At 43.0% G+C, this 21,161-nt stretch overlaps 8 protein-coding genes across 8 annotated transcripts; 5 read left to right on the plus strand and 3 right to left on the minus strand.

Annotated features, from left to right (window-relative positions):
• Window positions 1-591: 591 nt before the first annotated feature.
• On the plus strand, window positions 592-1,364 carry SS1G_09679 (predicted protein; the record flags this gene model as incomplete). Its single annotated transcript, XM_001588996.1, has 3 exons — window positions 592-696; window positions 885-1,014; window positions 1,126-1,364. 3 exons carry the CDS (start codon window positions 592-594, stop codon window positions 1,362-1,364), a joined length of 474 nt encoding a protein of 157 aa, XP_001589046.1.
• A 438-nt stretch (window positions 1,365-1,802) lies between these two features.
• Window positions 1,803-3,830, minus strand: SS1G_09680 (hypothetical protein; the record flags this gene model as incomplete). The annotated part of the gene is made up of 1 exon (XM_001588997.1): window positions 1,803-3,830. The coding sequence occupies one exon, from the start codon at window positions 3,828-3,830 to the stop codon at window positions 1,803-1,805; it is 2,028 nt and encodes a 675-aa protein (XP_001589047.1).
• A 231-nt stretch (window positions 3,831-4,061) lies between these two features.
• SS1G_09681 (ribosome biogenesis protein NIP7) lies at window positions 4,062-4,683 on the plus strand (the record flags this gene model as incomplete). Its single annotated transcript, XM_001588998.1, has 2 exons — window positions 4,062-4,287; window positions 4,343-4,683. The coding sequence occupies 2 exons, from the start codon at window positions 4,062-4,064 to the stop codon at window positions 4,681-4,683; spliced, it is 567 nt and encodes a 188-aa protein (XP_001589048.1).
• A 1,457-nt stretch (window positions 4,684-6,140) lies between these two features.
• Window positions 6,141-9,054, minus strand: SS1G_09682 (hypothetical protein; the record flags this gene model as incomplete). Its single annotated transcript, XM_001588999.1, has 5 exons — window positions 6,141-6,148; window positions 6,371-7,009; window positions 7,070-7,353; window positions 7,918-8,607; window positions 8,930-9,054. The coding sequence occupies 5 exons, from the start codon at window positions 9,052-9,054 to the stop codon at window positions 6,141-6,143; spliced, it is 1,746 nt and encodes a 581-aa protein (XP_001589049.1).
• Window positions 9,055-10,011: 957 nt separating this feature from the next.
• SS1G_09683 (hypothetical protein) lies at window positions 10,012-12,133 on the minus strand (the record flags this gene model as incomplete). Its single annotated transcript, XM_001589000.1, has 3 exons — window positions 10,012-11,110; window positions 11,425-11,487; window positions 11,538-12,133. 3 exons carry the CDS (start codon window positions 12,131-12,133, stop codon window positions 10,012-10,014), a joined length of 1,758 nt encoding a protein of 585 aa, XP_001589050.1.
• Window positions 12,134-13,660: 1,527 nt separating this feature from the next.
• On the plus strand, window positions 13,661-13,759 carry SS1G_09684 (predicted protein; the record flags this gene model as incomplete). The annotated part of the gene is made up of 1 exon (XM_001589001.1): window positions 13,661-13,759. The coding sequence occupies one exon, from the start codon at window positions 13,661-13,663 to the stop codon at window positions 13,757-13,759; it is 99 nt and encodes a 32-aa protein (XP_001589051.1).
• Window positions 13,760-14,292: 533 nt separating this feature from the next.
• SS1G_09685 (hypothetical protein) lies at window positions 14,293-16,140 on the plus strand (the record flags this gene model as incomplete). Its single annotated transcript, XM_001589002.1, has 1 exon — window positions 14,293-16,140. One exon carries the CDS (start codon window positions 14,293-14,295, stop codon window positions 16,138-16,140), a length of 1,848 nt encoding a protein of 615 aa, XP_001589052.1.
• A 1,657-nt stretch (window positions 16,141-17,797) lies between these two features.
• SS1G_09686 (hypothetical protein) lies at window positions 17,798-20,002 on the plus strand (the record flags this gene model as incomplete). The annotated part of the gene is made up of 1 exon (XM_001589003.1): window positions 17,798-20,002. The coding sequence occupies one exon, from the start codon at window positions 17,798-17,800 to the stop codon at window positions 20,000-20,002; it is 2,205 nt and encodes a 734-aa protein (XP_001589053.1).
• Between the last annotated feature and the right edge of the window lie 1,159 nt (window positions 20,003-21,161).

Below are 21,161 nucleotides of genomic sequence, written 5' to 3' on the forward strand. Positions count from 1 at the left end.
GTTTGAAAAACACAGAATTTCGGGAAGCGAATGTTTCAAAACAAGGTATACACTGCCTACTAGATATATTCCTAGTTCCTATATGATGTAAGATCTTACTTTCCACATCTCATGCATATAAACATTTTAGCATTTAGGAGGAAACACAAACAAAACCAGAAAGCAACTGATTATATCAACTCGATAGAACTTCAAGACAGGTAGGTGCAGCAGGTCTCAACCAGCAGACTGATACAATCCGCACATCACTCCCCTTTTCAAGCGCCGCCTCATCACACGACCCTGCGATTTATTCCGCGTCAACCTCTGAATCATTTATTAATTTTCCCTAGCATTTTTAAGTTTTTGACCCTCCATTATATGTATGATTCTTCGTCCATTTCCATCCACATCCATTAGATATGCGCATCTTTTTATCCACGTCAAGAACCCCATCAAACATCAAATTTCAAGTCGTTGTAACCTTATCGTGAATATCAGCCCTGCATCATCTTGAAGATCAAACAAGGACGCCACAAAGTACAAGCTTTAACTTTAAGGTTAACCTTACCGATAGATAAGATAAGATAAGATCTTTTGAACCTCCGAAATATGTTTCATAGGAATGGAGGCGCGAAGCCACAAAGCTTGGAGACGACTTCAAATTCTCAGATAGAAGAAAGAAGTCTTGAGTCTTCTAGCCTGTTACCTTTGAAGGTTTGTTTCAGTTTCATTTTACCCTTATGTATTAAAATCACGTGAATGTCACGTTTTTGTTTCGATGTCTTGAGTCCTATTGAACCTACACATATCCGGAGAAGAGACGACCCTTCTTCAGTATCAGGAGGATTATTTTCTATAGACTGTTGAATAATAGCTCATTTACTAACCAAACCCAAACCCAGGAACCCTTCTTCCTAACCGCCAAATTCTGGAAACGTTTCTCCGTCTACTTTTCCGTAGCCCTATCCATCGCTTCCCTCGTCATCTCCTCAATCGCTTCACTAAGACCCACTAGTGCTTCTGATTTACGAGGTAATCTCCCAAACTATCTCATTACTCCACCACACTCCTTCATCCTCCTCCACATTTCAACATGTATTATATATACTCACTTAATCTTACTAACACCTGCACTTTCCTCAGCCTTAACAGTAACAAGCATAGTAATCAACGCGATCTCCGTCACGCTTTCGGCGCTCACGTCTCTAGATTGGCAGAGTAAGGCGACGACGGATAGGAATTTTGCGCAGATGTTGGATCAGATTGGTCATGTGCATGGAGCGGAGGGGAGAGTGGTTGTTTTGGGGAGGGAAAGGTGGGTGGAGGAGAGGATGGTGGGGGAAAGGGTGGGGAGGGATATGTTTGAGTTGAGTAATAGGTAAGGGGAAAGGATGGAGGTGTCGATGGCTGTGGGATATCTGGATTCATTTACGATGATGAAATGAAGGAGGCTTGCCGGTGGTGATGGATAGACTTTTAGGGTCTTTTCGCATACATAAGATGTAGAGGGACAGGGGTACAGCCAGAAGCAGTACTTGAAACTAGAATGGGATTGGATGAAGATGAAGATGAAGAGGAAGTGCGGAATATGGGTGGGGTTTGAGGATGGCGGATTTTGCGCTGTGCTGTATGTGATGGATATAATGAATTGAGGGAACTGAGAACATGTATAACTATATACCCGATTCTTTCGCGCATCCGCATTTAAATTTCACGGACTCACGTTCACGGTACATAGTATAAATGGTTTAGAAATATACATTTTATTTCAACCTCAATAGTCACACATTATTAACTCTCTATTTATTTTGATGCAATAATCACCTCAAACCAATCACATTCTTCTCCACCACTTTCACGCCTTCTCTAACCGCAGGGCAATAATGCAACCTCAGCAGTTCTCCCTCCCAAATCGTACTCGCCATCGGGTTACTTCCTTCAACTTCCGCACTACATCCATCAAACATTCCATCACCTTTCCTCTCCTCTGTATTCCACAGGCTTTTGACTTTGGTCTCATGAATTTTCGCAACTTTCCCTAATAAAGCCATCATGGCCGTAGCGGATTTCTCAGGTAATTGAAGAGAACATGTCATAAGTTGTTTAGTGAAAGCTGCAATTCTGAGAGGTGGGACTGCGCGTGCGGCCAGAGGAGGTAAGAGGACAGATGAGAGGGATTTGAGGAGGAGGACGGTGGTGGTTTGGATGTTAACTTTGTTGTTGGAGGTTGAGGGTGCATTGGGGTCTGGTAGATGAAGGGATTTGGAGCAAAGTTCGATATCAGGGTTGAGGGAGAGGGCGTGTAAAGTGCGGTAGAGATGAGTGATGAAGAAGCTTAAATCTAAGCTTAGCGATGCTTGAGCTTTGTGGGCATCTTGACCCTCGAGAAGAGCGAAGGCGGTGATGATGCAAAGGAGAGATTCACGGGTGAGATTGCGGGAGGATTCTGAATCCTCATCTTCTGCTTCGGTTTCCTCGACATCATCTCCTGTCTCAGCATGACCAATAAGGTCCTTAAGCGCTTCCAGAAGATCACCGAAGAAATCTTGATTGATGAGATGAGCGTATCTTGCTAAACCTTCAAGTACAGCGCCCATAAGAGATGGGGAGCGAACTTTCAGAATGCGGAAATATGTCACAAACACCAATTTCAGGGTTTCCGATTGCATTCTCTCTCGATCTTCGTGGCTGACTGTTGCATCGGCTTGAATCATCTCTTTTTCAACTGCTTTGCGCTCCTTCATCAATTTTCTCTCCTTCTTGGTACGAAATACTCTCTTCTCCTTAAGTTTCTTGCCTCCAAAGCTGTCTTCCTCATGCTCGACATGATTCGTAGAGGCTTTTCCAGAAAATTCCGACAGTAACCTCAAATGTAAGAAGGTATTCAATACGCTTTCGTCCACTCTGTATCCTCTCCCTTTCATCATTCTCGTCAAAATATTTACCGCGTCCAAGGATGAGGTCCCATCATCGTCATTCTTGAACAATGTTTCGATGGTCTCTCGACACTTCACGAATTCATTGTCCACCTGTCTTGTACTAAGCTTTCCTACCAATATCTTCAATAGATCCGATCGAAAATTGAAATGGGGTACAGCTTCTAATAATGCGCAAGCACAGGATATGGCAACCGTTGACAGGCTCGCGCCACCATCACTCTTATTCTGGGGTCTCCCAGAAGTTACAAGCCTAGCCAACTCCTTCACATATCCTTGATATCCACCCACAAGAGCCTGTTCGTATGCTCTCAATTTTCGTACTTCTTTCGAAACTTTTTCTTCCATATTCTCTTCCGATAAAGGTCTTATCCTGTATCCTGGAATAACATCTTTGTAAACAGCTAATTGTGTGGCCAATGCTAATTTCTTGATCGTAAGGTTTTGCGATTTCCCGAATTCTGCTATAGCTCTAAATGCTCCCACATTTTCTTCCGGATCCTCATTCAACATCAATGCTATACGTGCTAATTCTTCTTTGGCCTCCATAATCTGCTGTCGGATCGGCACAGAAGGCTTTTCCTCAACCTTCTCTTCGGGTTCCTCATCCTCCTCGACATCGTCTGCGCCAATCCATTCCAAATCACTTTCTTCTTCATTGACCTCCACTGGCGCTTCAACCTGCTGAATCAATCCTTCCTTAGTCTTGATTGGTAACCTTGTACTTTCTTTCTTTTCCTTCTTGCCTTTCCGAGGTCTCGTTTCGTAATCTTGCTCTAAATTCCATTTTGAAGCCGTCTTGAAAAACGCATTCGAACTTGGCGCATTCTCTAAAGTCGATGGCGATGAATCTTCCCCTTCTGTTGGAGGAGGTGTAAGCTTGCGCCTCTTTACTGCTGGTACTTTTGCCATTTAGACTCGTGTGTCGCAAAACTTAACTCTCGTGGAGACTTTATGATGAATATCGTTCAAAAAAAGTTCAAGGGTTCTCTAGAAAATATTCTGAGGCGGAGTTCAAGCGGCCGCTTCCCCGCATAAAAAAGTTTCCAGCCTTGCCCGCCAAAAAAATTCATGGAACTTTGAAATCTAGAGCTTCATCCTCACAAACTTCAACAATAATCAAGCAAATACAACATTTTCAAAATGCGTCCTCTCACAGAACCAGAAACTCAAACGCTCTTTACGAAATTGGCGGGATATACTGGAAACTCTTTGAAGAATCTTATTGCGCCATTGGATAACACCCCAGATGCCGATCGATATGTTTTCCGAGTTCAACAATCAAGATGTTATTATGTGCGATTATCGCTCGCAAACCTTGCGACGTCTATCTCGAGAGACAAGTTGTTGTCATTAGGAATTTGTCTTGGTATGTATTCTCAGTCGATTTTGAGCATCGCCTGTATCTAACTCATTCTACGCAGGAAAATTCACAAAATCAGGCAAATTTCGCATTCACATCACCGCTCTCCCTATCCTCGCCGAACATGCCCGCTACAAGGTTTGGGTTAAAGCCAATGGAGAGATGCCGTTCCTTTACGGTGGACACGTTGTGAAAGCGCATGTTGGAAGATGGTCAGAAGATTGTCCGGAACATCAAGGTGTGGTTGTTTATAGTATGAACGATACACCATTGGGATTTGGAGTTACAGCCAGAAGTACACAGGAAGCTAGAAGATTGGATCCTACTGGAATTGTTTGTTTTAGACAGGCTGATGCTGGAGAGTATCTGAGAGATGAAGATACACTTTTCGCGACTTCTTAGGACGGAAGGATGTTGCGCTTCGAGGGCTGATGATGGAGGTGGTGAAAGGGAACGGAGTTTGGGATATAAAATGGCGTTTATATGGAGTAGGGAAAAGCATAATTCCTGGAAAGTTGCCACTATTCAACGCAATCTTCCCTAAATATTGGGGATACTCAATAATCTCAATTGCTGTCTCATTCAACCAACTACTATTCTCCCATTACTTATTCTCTCCGTCTTATTATTCCAGGTGCAATTAAATTGTCTATAACCAGGACGTCAAATGGTTTTACCCGAGCGTACCAAGTATGGTAGAACTGAAATAAACCATGTCTTTTTACATTGTCCTGATCAATCTGCATCCTTCTCTACATTTCGTCTTTGTGTTATATCGATGCTATTCAAAAAGATGGTTAGGGAGATGACCAAATGATCGAATATGGAAAATTGGTAAATTGAAGAACAGCCCCTCCGAAGCCCGTCACTACAACTCTAGAATGTAAAATTATAATTGTTCATCACATCCTACGTACCAATATGAAAGAAACTTTAATATAAACTGCAAATACCCAATAGTCCTCTCTCATACGGCAAATGTTAAGCACATGGCTTAGGGAACAGCTCATAAGTTCCCAGAACTCGAGCTTTTCCTATTGAACCTGAGATATGTTGAAGTGAAGATTGATGTAACGAACAACAGCTATGAGTGCACTACCATTCTTATAATAACAAAACGAACTGACTTTCTAACCTATTAACCTTATAAGTGCATTGAAATTAGACCAATAGGAGAAATAAGCGAAAGTTACTCGGTGATGCGAAAAATTGGAAGTATTCTCAGCTTAAGCTTGTCACTAGTGAGTCCGTTTTAGACTAGTAGACATTTTTTTATGAAGTTTTATGCTTAGAATCAACATCCATCATAAATTATTGTATAGCCAACTGCTTATTCACACCATGATAACAATTCTCTATCGCTGTGCTGTCCTTCAATTCAAGCTCGCCAGAATGCACAGATAATTTGGTAGCTGATGTATCTGCACGCTGCTACGGGGGTTTTGTGTATAGCAATCCATGGTATTTCGCAGCGACAGACGAACGGAGGATTATACTCTTTATATTAAACATAGACACACGTTAATCCACGTATACATATGTGATAGAGGAACAACGTCTTAGCATCCCCTCCAAGATCGCATGTAAAGTTTTGTTGTAAAATGCGTAACGAAACACGCGCAGCACCCAACGTCTGTTTGGCACGCCTCTCATGTCCTAGGAATGAATTAAGAGACTATATATGGATGGCAATATACATACTCGCAATAGGAAACAAAGTTCGAAGGACAGTATGTCCACAAAACACAATATTAGACAAGTTCAGTTAATTTCATTTTTATTTGCTACCCGCCTCCGGCCAAGATGAGCCCATTCTTTGTTACTAATTCTATACTATGTACTCTAGTTTTTGTACCAATTCATATACCTATACATATATGAGCAACCAATTTTCAAAGCCAGCCCACACGCAATCTATAGACATGAATTCCAATTTTTCAAAGCCAGTCCATACGCCATCTATGAACATGAAATTTTATTTTCCAAGACCGTCTTAAACACCATAAAAAACAATAACAGCTTCCTACGCGTCCTCAGAAGTGCGTTGGGGGCGGTGCACTCATATGATCACCCTGCGAAACGCACGTACCGAAAGCATCCTGCCACCATCCGTCATCCCAAATCTCCGACCCCATATCCATGCTAAAGTTTGAGAATTCAAGTCCCTGAGCTTGAGGAATGGGCTCTGCGCTTAAATTCCCATCTCCATTTGCGTTGTCACTCCCATTCCCACCCACACTTTGAAATTTCTCGCTCGATGCATTCCTAGAAGTTTCCGCAACTACCTTCGCGTCCCACCATTTCTTCAGTAACGCAATCCTCTTTGCATTAGAAGTATAGAGATCCACATCATCCGTCCCCGTTGCTCCAACGTCTAATCCTGCTTCACTTTTGACATTCTCCCAGGTCTTTACGATTTTTCCTAGGACATGTGAAAGATCTAACTGTTGACGAACCAAATGGACATCCCATTGTGGATCTTCGAAGACTGATAATCGGTAGAGAGCTACCATGCAGTGCGAAATGTGCATATAGATGGGGAAAATAAATGATATGTGGTCTTTGCAAGGGAGGGAAAAGTAGAGATCAAACCATGATTTCACAGCTTGAAAACAAATGCAAAGGGACTCTAAGCGTTGGGAATCTGGCAGGTCGACAATAGCTTCTTTGGAGAGAGCAACTTCGTGTATGGTAAGTTCTGTATTGTATAGATACAGCAGAAAAGTATCTATGGGCGGTTAGTCAGGGCTAGATATATACACTGAAATGCTCCCAGTTTTTTACGTACCATTTTCACAGACTTCATCTGGAATTTGCTGTTTGAATGTTTCCATCTGACTTTTCAAGGCTTTGAGGTAGAAAAGAGCAGGTGCTTTAAAAGCCGCGTTTCCATCACCAGCCGTGTCAAGCCATGGAGCATCCTTTACGCGCTCTTGAATGAGCTGCAGGCGCACAATTTGAACCATTAATGTGTCACGGGCAAATTCTGGATTTTTGGAGAGAATCTTGGCTGATGCGTCTGCATAGGGTGTCCATCGAAGAGTATCGATCTTTTGAAAATATAATGAGAAGCTGAATAAGTATTAGAAGTGTATCACATTCCTATAGTGACAGCACGAACCTAGAGCTTAGCGAATAAAGGCAAAGCAACGCCCTCTTTTCTTGATATGATCCAGCTGGACGTAAGGCTGATTTTGGACATCCCCGGGCATCAAAGTTCAACAGAAAAGTTGGAGTTTCCTTTGGTGGTGCTTTGTTTAATCCCAGATCATATACTAATCCCATAGCAAGTTGAATTAAGCTACTCCACTATAGAGCAATGAGTCAGCCAATATTCCACACTCGAAATACAGCAATATAAAGAATGATGACCTACAACCGGTCTTTGGTGGAAATGACACTGACTCCTATTCAATGTTAGTATTCTACTCTAGAACTGTGCGCCCAGTAGCCCAGATTGGGAGAAACAACAGTCGGCAGCCAATGTTTTGAACAGTAATTCAACATTGAAAATGATTTAAATGTTCGAAATGGTCTGAATATCGCAGCTTGACTCAGCAATAAAATACTTCTTATTGTCGGACTGTATTCCGGACTATTGGATACCCTGCTCCAAAGCCTTGAGTTCATACATACCATGCGATATAAGTCAATAAACCCCATAGAAGATCAAGATTACGCTCACCCATACCAATTAGTCTATGACTCAGAACTTGGCGGATATGCGTTCCCAGTGTGATTCGTGTCGAGGTCCTTTTTGCCGTAGTCATCACAATGGCCAACCACCAAAACGGATTTTCCTTCTTAAAGTCATGGATGTTTGTATTTGGCGGTATAAAGATAAACGGGAGATATTTTATTGAATTGGTTCGGAAGTGGTAAAGTATGTTTTCTTCTTCCGTCGGTGATAATTCTAATTCAGGCGGGGTGAGAGAGATTGGAGATGATTCTGTGGGGATTTGAGTCGAAGAATGATGGCCACTTGGGTCACGATGCGGTGGCCCGATTGCTGGTCCCGGTGGAGTGAAATGTATAGGGATAGAACTTAAAGGGCTTACGTCGATAGCTCCAAGTCCCCTCATAGGAATGTTGCCAAAATCTGATCCGGTCTGATAGCTAAAACCTTGAGCAATATCCTGGGGAGCTGGCGAGACAGCACGATCCGATGCTGTTGAAGAAGGCGTGCTTTGGCCTTGAGTAGCTGCAGTTAACAATGAAACTAGCCCGTCGAGTTTCCTCTCGAGCTCTGCAGTCTTCGCAGCTGTGGTTTTTTTCACCGGCTTTCGCCTCTCTATCCTGGTGATCGGTTGACAGTTTTTGTTCAATCTATGACATCTGTTGGTGGTCAGAATGCCCTGGGTCAAACCAATCAGTGAGATTATGAAAAAGAAACATTGAATCAGCTGATCACGACCATCGTTCAATTTTCTGACTGTAGGCAAATCTCAAATTTTTCGTGCTTGATAGCTGGAAACACTTTATGTCCCAAATCATCAAAGTAACATCTAAATGCCCAAGCACCAAACAAACATCATCATAGCCACTTGGCAAATAGAGACGAAGTTTGTACATGCAAAAATCCCACTAAACATCTGGAGATGCCACCAGGGAACCGAAAAATATCACGTGACGTGATTATGTTACATACCTTTCACAAGCCCCAACACCGTTTTTTTCCACACATTTAACTTTAGCCTTCGCACAATTGACGCAAGCCTTTCCATGTTTCGATATCTTTGGCGTTGTGCCATCCTTCATAGAAGACTCTTCCATTCTTGTTACCGCTCCGAGCACGTAAGCCGTTTCACTGAAGCTAGCTAGAAGGGTACGTAGTCGTAAGATCTAGTCTAAGAAAGAGAAAGAGGCGTTCGGAGTTTTGATTGTTTATCTCTTCTTTCCTGATTTGCTCATGTACGGAAGAACGAAAAATGTACTGGAATCGTTATGAATAACGGGATCTTGAACAGTAGATCAATGATCAGATGCTTGCTGGGGTCATTCCAATCCTCAAGCGGATTTTTAGTCTGGTTTGAAACTCCGTGTCCGATGTCCACTACGATGTGACAAGATTTCCACTGAGCTTCAGCCCTTACTAGTATTTTTCTTTCATTTCTGTCAAATAATTTTGCTGCCTGTTGTTCAAATTGTTTTTGACATGAAAACCTCGTGTAGTCAGTCGGAGATGTCCGTTGCAATCCACAAGACTACTAGTATTCAGCTGAACTCCAAGTAGTCTACAAACATATGATCCACTCAACTCCAGTACTCCTGAAAGTTTAGCATTATGCAAAGCATTAGTAGATCTAATATACACTCCAATCTACGAAGTATACCCCTTCAAAAAACCTTTCAGTCATGGGTCAATAATCTCCCCGAACTCTTATCTCAAAATTTTACCAATACATACAACCCGCCATTCTTTTAGGTCTCATTTACAATGTAATATCTAGATAGAGGCTCAAAATATAAGATATCTTGAAAGGGTGTTCCATTATCGCTATATCAATGCTTCTTTAAGCTCCTCAACTCCAAAACCAAACTCGAAATTATAAACCGACGACCTTCAAAGGAGGGTATTCATACTATGCGACCATCATTCCTATACCTTTTCCGCTTTCCGTTACAAAGCATCATTACCCCATCATGCACGCTCTTTGTCAAATATCCAACAAACCAAAGAAATACAACAGTCATGCGAGACGTATCTGTCATCCTATTCCGAAAACCCATCTAATCAACCCTAACCGGATACCTCTCCCTCAGAAGCCCACCATATTTATAAATAAAAAATGGCGCCGGGATCAAGCTCAATCCAATAAATCCCAAAACACTATTTCCCCATCCCAGCCCCAGATTATTATATAAGGGTTTACCGGCTAACGGCAAAAAGGCTGCAAACACGCATCGAATGGCTGTAAGTCCAGCCATGGCAGATGCTGCATATTGTTTGCCGGTATCGATATAATACGTTTGGATACCAGCAAATACACCCATTGTTCCAAAACCAAAAGGTATTAGTCCAAGAATTGGGACGATCCAGTGAACGCGGTAATATGAGGTCCAACCATACCAGAAGAAGGAACCAGGGATGAAGAAAGCGAAGAAGAGACCGTTGCGGAGACGAAACTCGGGCTGGTATACTCCGTTGTTTTTCTTGGTTAATGCAATAATTGTAGGGTCTGAAGTTTTGGCAACGGTGAACATGCCGAGGAAGAAACCGAGACCGAGTCCTAGATATGCTAGCGAGGCAATTTCGATGGAGAACCCGTAGATCTCTTCGAAGACCTGGGCGATGGATGTGAGAAGGAGGTAGATGAGTCCGAAGATGAAGGACATCCAGAGGGCAAGGAGAGGGAGAATGGGTGAGGAAAACATCATGCGGAATGGTCTGGCTATGCCCGTTAAAAGCACTGCTTTGAATTTCAATGCTGCGGCTGGCTTTTTGGCATCATATGCGGAGAGAAGATCTGGATTTCCTGTTTCCTTGCGAAGAGCAATGGTTTTGCGACGGATGAGGACGGAGGCTGATGTTTCTTTTCCGACGATCACATAGAAGATGGAGAGAGCGGCGCAGGCAACTAGAAGTACCCAGTATACCCAGCGCCATCCGGCGCGTTGGGCGATGAATCCTCCGATTACGGGACCGAGGACGGGCCCGAAGAGTGGTCCCATCACGAACATGGCTTGGGCTTTTCCACGTTGTTGAATTGGGAATAAATCTGCGACAACACCACCACCAATAGCGAGACATGCGGATCCTCCCAGACCGGCGAAGAAGCGGAAGAGAATTAGTACGTGAATGTTTGGCGCGAGTGCACATCCGAGTTGCCTGTGATAAAAATGTGAGTAGTGTTTTAACAGAATGGAAAGTAAATATGGAGGGGTAACTTACCATATCGTTAAAAGAAAATTGCAATACATCAAAATTGGCTGACGCCCATATATTTCACTTAGTGGCGACAAAATCAGTGGTCCAGCTGCGAATCCAAAAATAAACATGCTGACTACAAAGGTGTCTAATATATCGGAAGTGGTGCCAAACTCTTTATTCATGAGAGTAATTCCAGGTGCGACAATCGATGAAGATAGTGGACTATAATATTTTAGCTATGGCTGTGAAAGAGCTAGGATTATCAAACATACCTCAAGAATGTAATCAGACTGACGGACGCCAACATTAACCATTTCTTCTTGTCTGGAAGATTCCTTGTCGAGGTCAGTATAAACCGTGGCCACCACTGCTCAAATACACATACCTCGGATGTGCTGGATCATCTTGTCCCGTCCATCCCACCAAGTTCTTCTCCATATCCATCTCTGGGAATATTTCCTTTGGTGGTCCTCCAGGCCCGCCAGGTCCTCCTGGCTCCATAGGTTTCGGTGGTTCTTTAGTCTCTTTGGATTCCACTGGAGTCGTCGTCGAGGATGCTGAAGGTGCAGCAAGTGTTTCTACGGAATCATCCAAGGAAATCTCCTCAGGAGGAGGAGAACGTCTTAAATTCCTAATCGACATCATTTTGAACAAACCCTGCGTGTGTTTAAAACTCTTCGTGCTCTTCGTACTTTGTTGCCTTGCGATTGACGGAGCCTCTCGTATTGATGGTTCTGTTTCGGTATATGTAGAACCTGAATTCAAAGTTTTCAACTCCAAACTATCTTTTCTCTCCATCTTTCCTTCGTAAGAATCTTCGTAAATTGATGAGGTAAAATCCCGCGCTGTTTCTAATGCTGAATTGTAGGTTGAAGTTTCCACATCGTATCCGTAGGGAATATCTAAATAATAATGGTAATCATAGTCTTCTGGATTATAAGGATACTCGTATAGCGTATCTCTCTTCTCGGGTTGAGCCATGCCTTCAATGGGTATATGATGTCTAAGGTATGCAATGTGGTGGAGACGGAATAGCGGTAATACAGAATCAGGAAAAGAACGTGGGATCGAGCAGGTAGTAATAATTTCCGCCTTTTAGAAAATCGTACTATTGGATCCATACTCTTACTACATATGTATTTTGGCTTGAATACAACTGCAGATTGGGTGTGCGTAGCTTGGTGCCCGTGCAGACGGGACCTTACACTTCAACTACTTCAGGTTGATATGTGAAATCGCGGACAAGCTACACACCGAACGACGAAATTTCGATTTCATTGGATGAGGCATACGAATCTGCAGGCAAACTCTGAAGCTGCAACGAGGAAAGGTGTTGAAAGTTGTGAAGAAGATATAAGATCGGAGGCCAAAACGACCGAGCACCGATATCTTGTAGTTTCAGGTGCTCGAGACTACTCGAGCCTACTGGCACTAATGAGGATTTGATATGGCTATGGGCATATCTCGACGTAGAGCACAGACATGTTTCATGATTGCTGAATCAAAGAGCTTGTTTGTTTTAGAGAAAATTGAGCCCTTCCATGCCTCCATTCTTTCTCTGTCATTTGGCTGCAAGCTGTAGCCGTTGATTGAATTGATGCAAAACATGTGACGAATCTAAATTCGAGTACGACTTTCTTTATATTGTTGGCCAGATTCTTCAGATTTCGTGTGGAGAAGAATTGGCGATGATCCGCGCAAGCAAAGATGGATCTGAGCCCATTTCGGTAGTAGACAAACTAAAGCCTGCAGATCATCAACTAAAACATGGGACAAGCACAGACTTCTTAAGAAAAAAAAAATGAAGCCTTATCTCGTATTCCTGTACATAAATCGAAGATATTTGTGCCGTGCTGTATACAAGAGAGCATTAACACTGCCCGTCTAGATGGCGATATGTAGATAGTTCGATTTGGATTTCTGGTTGTCTGGCTGCATATTTGCTGGTAGTGACATCAGTCACTGTAGCAAAAGATCCAGTGTGAATAAATATACGGCCGATCTATAACATGCTCTTTCCACAGTGCAATTGCGCAATTCGGTAGCAACCACTTATGGAATCCCGTTTCCACTCTGTCTCCTGATTAGCTTTGCGGGGCCTTCGACTATTTCCTCCATAGTAGCCAGTGCCGATTGATATTGTTGGATTACTTCATGTCCTTCACTCTATGTATCGAAAAGTTTCATGATGTGAGTGGTGGATGCAAATTTTCCTTGTCATTGAAATCAATTGTTGGCCGCAGGAAACGTAAGTCTTATGAAACAGCCGCATACCCAAAAACCCCCCATTTATTTGAGATTTGAAGTGTAGTTGAAGCATCTACACCTAGAAGACTTTTTGAAATGTCGAATATTGTTTAGCATAATGAAGAATATCATAAGGCTAAGCTAATTGATTGCTGAATCTGAGCTTACTAGGTATATGTTGATGACTAATGGGAGGGTATTCCCAAGGCATGGCCCCGGACTCTCTGGTGCAAAGGTTCGGAGACTACACCTAAACGGAAAATGGATAATCTTCAAGCGATGCAATACGTAAATTCAGAAGAGCCAGAACAGCAGACAGGTCTGCCCAAGACGGTCAAAACCAGTACACACCGATTATAGATGCGCGCCGAAACCGCGCTTCTTCCAAATTGATGACATGCTGGAGCAATTGAGGGGAGATACCTTCAGGACCTACGACTCAAATACCAATCACTAACATACTAGGTAGTATGATTGTGAGTATTCTCAAGCTTTCAAGCGTCTCATTGGAATTTCAAGAATGTTCGTAGACAACGATTCATTCCCTAGAGTACTTACATTGTTGATGGCTATGGGAAGCACTGAAAAGCAAGCCGATGTCCCTCATTGATTGAAAATGGAAATTCTGTGAATAAAACCAAATGCAGAATGGTGAACTTTATTTATTGTTTGCTCACCAATATCATCCCACAAAGCGTAAAGTTTGAAGAGAAAGTTCCAATCTTGTCTCCATTAATAATAATGATATGGTAGTGTCAACCATTTCTATGGAAGAAAGCTGCTGCACGGAGCGGAAATATGTTTCGCCGTTCCAAGTAAATAATTTCTCGTAGTGAAGTAACGGCGGCAAAAATAACAATCAATTAACGAAAATAAGAAAATTTGTATCCGTTATGCTTCGGCCGAAGGCTGGCAAGTGCCTGCTCTGTTCGTTTAGAGCAGCTCAAAAACCCGTGAGCCAAAAATGGCCCAGCAGAGCTTTGTCCATGAGAACCAGATTACCCAGTCGACCAAATCGCATGAGTCTGGCGGGCGCGGGAAAAGTGAGCTCTTCACCGACGAAAGAGGGACCTGCAAGACGAAAACAAGATGGCCCATTTGGAGGAATGAATCTGCGAGAGGCGAAAATACGTGGAGTACCGGAACGACCATCGGCAGCACAGGAACGACGAACATCAAGGCTTGATCACAGGGACCGGGATGATAAAAAGGACAGAGGGTTTCACGCATTAAAGATGCAGAGCCCTCTTGCGCCAGTTTCATACGTAAGGAGGACAGATATAAAAGGGAGGATGAATGAAGTGCAAAGTTTTGAGCAATTTGCGCTGTTGGACAGTGTGAAGCAGGCAATTTTCCAACAGGCTCTTCCGGAACTCAAAGAACATGTTCCAACACCCGTACAGAGAATTGCAGTGCCGGCGTTACTTGGAGATCAGCAAAGTAGGAGACCGAAGAGCGAGATGGAGCAATATTTGATAGCTGCGGAAACTGGATCAGGGAAAACGTTGTCATATTTAATACCCACGATCAATGCCATCAAAGTTGCCGAGGCGAAGGATGCTGAGGTCAAGGCTTACGAGAAAGAGTTACAAGAGGAGAAACTACGACAGAATAACCTAACATTGGTATCGCCTCCTTTATCGAATATGCCACATCCTACCACAGGCAGACCAAGAGCTATCATACTTGTGCCGACCTCTGAACTGGTAACCCAAGTTGGAACACTTTTGAAGTTATTTTCCCATACGGTGAAATTCAAAGCGGCCGTGATATCTTCTAATTTCTCTGGAAAAGTCATTCGTAACCGTCTATTTTCTCCATCCGGAATCGATATACTTGTATCTACACCTCATCTTCTCTCCTCGATTGCAGACTCCGATCCAAACATCTTGTCTCGTGTCACCCATCTCATAATTGATGAAGCGGATTCACTCCTAGATCGAGGGTTCTCACCACTTACATCAGCCATCATCGACCGCGCTACTCCGTCTCTTGAAAAACTCGTTCTCTGCTCTGCAACTATTCCCCGCTCTCTTGACTCATTCCTCCGCAAACGATTCCCTGATATAAACCGTCTCGTCACACCGAACCTACATGCTATTCCTCGACGTGTCCAACTTGGCGTCGTTGATGTTGAACGTGACCCATATCGTAACAACAAGAATCTCGCCTGCGCGGATACTATATGGTCCATTGGTAAAGCAGCTGCTGAACACGATGGACCTGTCAAGGGATTAATGGATGTAAAACGTATTCTAGTATTCGTTAACGAGCGCGAGAAAACCCAGGAAGTAGCTGACTACCTCGTATCCAAGGGTGTGGATGCAATTGCTTTGTCCCGTGATACTCCCGAGCAACGACAGAGTGAGATGCTAGCATCTTTCACCTCGCCCGCCAAGCTGAGCGTGGAGAAACCAGTGTCTCACCCTGGATCTCTATCAGACAACCAACCGAACTACGTGCCGTTTGGAGAGGTTGCTCCTCCAGTAAAGAGGCGATTACCTAATACGAAAGTTCTAGTTACCACTGATTTAGGCTCTAGAGGTATTGATACGGTGGCTGTGAGACACGTTATTCTATATGATGTGCCGCATTCTACAATCGATTTCATCCATAGATTGGGTAGAACTGGACGTATGGGAAGAAGAGGAAGAGGTATAGTTTTGGTTGGCAAGGGAGATAGAAGGGATGTAGTCAAGGAAGTTAGAGAGGGAATGTTCGAAGGCAAGGCGTTGATCTAGATAAATGGGATTGTATGAATATGAATAGATGCATAATGTGTACAGCATATGGTGGGTTCTGGAAAATTGGTTCATGGATACTGGATGATCTCCACATGTATATTCATGATCATGGCATGGTACAATGACCAGGTTGTACAAATACAAAGTTCTTATTCGTGTGGATTAGATAGAAGGTTAAAGCAGATCTCAAAACAACAATACACGTTTTCAATATATTAGACTATTTGTTACATAGTATATATATACTTGCTGTGAAATTTATACCATAGCGTTTTACTCCTCCAGAATAGTTTGAAGAGCATATATCATGACTATTCCTCCAGGCCCATTCATCCTACAACCTTTCGATCTGGATCGAGGCGCTGCGTCGCTATTGGAAACATGACAAAATAGGGACATAAATGGTGCGGAAAGTAGCGAAAGTGGTGAAAATGGGAATAACATACAGAAAGTCGAGTAGTGATTTTCAGATGGATATGCGAGAGTGGTCGTTTTTATGGTGGTCATGATCAACGCAGCGATGAAGGGTGTAGGAGATGTGGAGAATATTAAGGATTGAGGCTTGGATATTTCATGAATTTGTGAAGGATGGGTCTATAACTTAACCTTCTATGGTTTATTAGATAAGAGTCTACCAAGGATATATCCGCGCGGGATGCGCAGTATTGTTGAAGTGACCGTGTTGTTGTCGGCGCTTACATAAGGCAATCAGGCCATGAAAGGCCAAAAGTGCGCTTACATAATAATTCAACATTGGCCAAGAACACGATATTTGTTGTTCGAGCCGGTCGCAAAGTCCGTTGAACTCAGGACTAACAGTATTTATTCGTAGCCGGTTGCCCAATCGAAGCTCTGGGCTTGATTCCATCCACATGCTTGAAAAAGAGGGCAAAATCACGACGGAAAGATACCTCGATACCTCTGTTTGCTACAAAACATTGACTCCTTGGCCGAATTGTGGGGTTCTGCACGATTACTCGCCGAGTGCGAATATAGTTGAGCGACGAGAATCCGGTTTAGTCTGTTGAAACACATATGCACCGTCTTTTGATTATTGCGGGAACCAGCTAGGCAGGTCGGGTAGCTGAACGACTAGTGGGCGTTCAGTAGCCTGAGCCTCCACGGAAGCTTGTCTGCCACCACATACGCAATGGCAGAGACTGTAGTCATAAAATGAGGCCCTCCACAGTCAAGTCATTTCCACGATTCTACCTCCTCCGTTTTGTCAACAGGATCGCGGCCAGTGATGTGGCCGTAAGCGCACTGCAGTCAGATGCTAAGCCTCACTTGGTCTGTTCAACAGCCACAGGGAACACAGGATTTCAATCGGTCATGACCGATCAACTTTATGGTTAATTGGGAAATGAAGAGACGGGACGTCTGCATACCAACAAATTTTAGAACATAAAAGTTGCAATCCATGACTCTATCGGCAACATTGCACTACATTCTCTCCCTTCACATTTCCATCCAAGAAGTGACAAACATCGCTATATGAACAGCGGGGCGCGTCCTCCTTTTACTAATATTACTTGTGACTTTACAGTTATAAAATATACTACAAGATCTTATAAGCTCTTTAGCATTTCTACTTATTGATACTCCTACCACTCAAACAAACTGCGAGAAGGACTCATTTACCTTCAACGCCATCATGAATGGCTCCGTTCCTCACAACATGATGGGGAATCCCGGGCATCATGCAGCTGGAGATCATATCGGACAAACACCTTATGGATACCCACAACCCCATATCGTCGACATGTTCTTCCCAGGATTTTCACTCTTCTCAACTGCCCTCAAGAATTACACCGCAATCGATCTCAACATTTACATTCCAATACTCATGATTCTTGGCATACTAATCTTCTGTTGGCAATATATTGAAACGTGGTTTTGGATTGAACTCGATGCCCATTTTATGTCATCTGCTGATATCCGCGTCGACGATGAAATGTACAATATGGTAATGGCATGGGTATCCGAGCAGCCGTTTGCACAACGATCTCGTCGATTCGTCGCCAATACCAATTTAAATAGCCGTATGTGGTTCATGTGGCAAAACGAAAATGAGGAGGAAGTGGAGGAGAACGATGACGACTTCGAGCTCGACGAGGAGGGAAATCCTATTCCTAAGAAGGCGTCGGAGAAAGAGAAGAAGGTTAGATTTACGCCAAGCTTCGGAACTTATTACTTTTGGTACAAGAGAAGATTGTTACAATTCCGCCGCTCGCAGAGTGCTCCAATAACTAATTCTGCTGTGAGCGAAAGGGAGGAAATTTCGCTCTCTTCTTTCGGACGGAATCCTCGCATTCTCAAGGAATTACTCGATGAATGTCGCCAAGCATTTATTAAGAACGATGAGAATCGAACCATTATCTACAGAGGTGGCTCCAAGTCTGGCTCTTTTGGAGAGCCTGGCTGGACCCGTCTCGTTTCGCGTATCTCACGCCCTTTCTCCACAGTTGTTCTGGATGAAGTCGTCAAGCAGAAAGTCATCGCCGACATGAAAGATTATCTTCATCCATTTACCAGGCGTTGGTATTCTAACCGGGGTATTCCGTATCGCCGTGGATACTTGCTTCATGGACCACCTGGAACAGGGAAAAGTTCTCTCAGCTTCGCGATTGCTGGATATTTCAGGCTTAAGATTTATATTGTTTCCTTGAATTCCGGATCCATGAACGAAGAGACTTTAAGTACACTGTTCGCCGAGCTCCCCAAACAATGTGTTGTTCTTCTTGAAGATATTGATACAGCCGGCCTTACCCACACTCGTGATGAAGATAACGACGACGATGGCGAAGAATTCGGTCCTAAATCCCCGTTGGCCAAGGCAACTAAGGCTTTAGAAGCTATGGCAAAGAAAAATAGCAACAAGGAGGAATCGGGTAAAATCTCTTTGAGTGCGTTGCTTAATGTGATTGATGGAGTCGCATCACAGGAGGGAAGAATTCTCATCATGACAACAAATCACATTGAAAAGTTGGATGAGGCACTTATCAGACCAGGTAGAGTTGATATGACTGTTCATTTTGATCTGGCTACTAAGGAAAACATGGAACAAATATTCCGAGGTATTTACGCAACTCTTGAGGGCGATTACCCTGAGCCCAAGGGTTCTGAAAGTGGGTATTCTGCTTCTGGTAGTCTAAAATCTGGCACTTCGAGAGGGAGAAGTTCGGGTAGTGAAGTATCAAGTAGCGGGAGGGGTATGCACAAGAAGAAACCTGCGAGTGCTTCGCGAGAAAGGAGGGTACAGGTGGAATTAGATCGAATTATCGCAGCAGAGGAGGAACAAAGAAGGGTTGAGGATGAGGAAAGGGTAGCAAAATTAGCCAAACTATTTAGTGAGAAGGTTCCCGAGGGAAAGTTCAGTCCAGCGGAGATTCAAGGGTATCTCTTGAAGCACAAAAGGAGTGCGGAAGATGCCATCGAGGGGGCAGAGCGATGGGTAAAGGAAAGAGAGGAGGAGAAAGAGAGAGCAAAGTTGAAAGAGAGTGAGGATAGGGAAAGGAGAGAAAAAGAAAGGGCAAAATTAGAGTCGGAGATTGAAAAGTTGAAGAAAGAGAAGCAGGAAGCCGAGAAAGATGACGAGGAAGGTGGAATTGATAAGGTATCAAATGAAGTCGAAACCATCAAAGAAAAGAACGAGGCTATAAAGAAAAAGGTGGAGGTATTCAAGGAGGAAGTACTGGACGGAGTGGAGAAGAAGATTCAGAAGATGGAGGTTGGGGGAATTAAGTTGAAGGGTATTGAGAGGGCAAATGAGGAGAAAGCCACAGAGGAGCTAAAGGGGGAGATGGTTGAATATGCGGAATCTGGCTCCCAAACTGATCCAGATGAGATTCTTTTCTAGAGAGTCGATATGAGAATAGGTATCAGGAGTTATATTTGGAGTAAATTGATTGTAGGTCTTCTGTCGGCACTGTTTGGCGTTAATTGGAAAGGCAGTGTGCAGAAAAAGCTGTATTAATAAACCCTATTGAAATCATTAATTGAAATCCGTTACTGGCTATACTGGTATGAGAGTGTATTCTTTTCCGTCCCCTTAGATTAGTGTACAAATGGTGACTTGCTAGAAGATTCTAGTGCTGTATATATAGGGCAGAAGCTAGACGGTGGAAAGTGATATCCGTTCGTGCCTGAACTACGGAGCGCATGTCTAGCATGTTTGCATTTCTTTACGAATGCCTTTGATAAGTAAGTAGGTAGGTAGTAGCAAATAATTGATTGAGAATGGTATTGGAATAGGTAGGTATTAGAACCAGAATAGAACCTCCCAATCAACACTCCATAATGATATGGTCCCATTTATTAGACGCTCGCATAATTGTTAGGATTGGAGGTGAATGTTGTGTTGTGTATCAATGAATTTTAAAGTTGGTATGTATGCCCTAAATGCGGGGGCGGTAAACAAATTGAATTATGATTTGACTAGAGCTATATATGAGCTGACAAGTTGGATCGTGTTATCAACTATCAACTATCAACTATCAACTATCAACAAGGTTAACATAATTGATGATCTATTTATTTTGATGTGAGATTTTGATTGAGTGTTATATATAGAATTACTACTATTCAATTTATTATTCTATGGAATTCTGAACCGTGTATCTATTTTCTTTGTATCTATAAAACTACTGCCTACTACGGTACAGATTGCAGGTGGCAGTATTGATTATTACTGGGATAACAACCTCCAATCTTCAGGCTACTTCCGCTTCCTAATCACGCTAATGGAAGAACAATCAGGCGTGCCTACCCTACCCTATACCTATATTTACTTCGAGGTTTGTTAGGATTTATAAGAAAAACTCAACAACAAGGCAAGAGAGTGACTTACTTTACTTGTATGTTCTCTTAAGACTTGCAGTTTCACATTATCAAAAGTATCAAGATTTCCTCCTTCTTTGAGAAAATCATTCCATTACGATTCTTTCTCAAATGATCTCAGTCATTCCTTTTGCAAACTTAACCCACCAGTCCTAAAAAAGAACAACTCACGTACCTGC

Source organism: Sclerotinia sclerotiorum, genomic scaffold (genome assembly GCF_000146945.2).
Source record: "Sclerotinia sclerotiorum 1980 UF-70 scaffold_14 genomic scaffold, whole genome shotgun sequence".
Classification (NCBI taxonomy): Eukaryota; Fungi; Ascomycota; class Leotiomycetes; order Helotiales; family Sclerotiniaceae; genus Sclerotinia; species Sclerotinia sclerotiorum.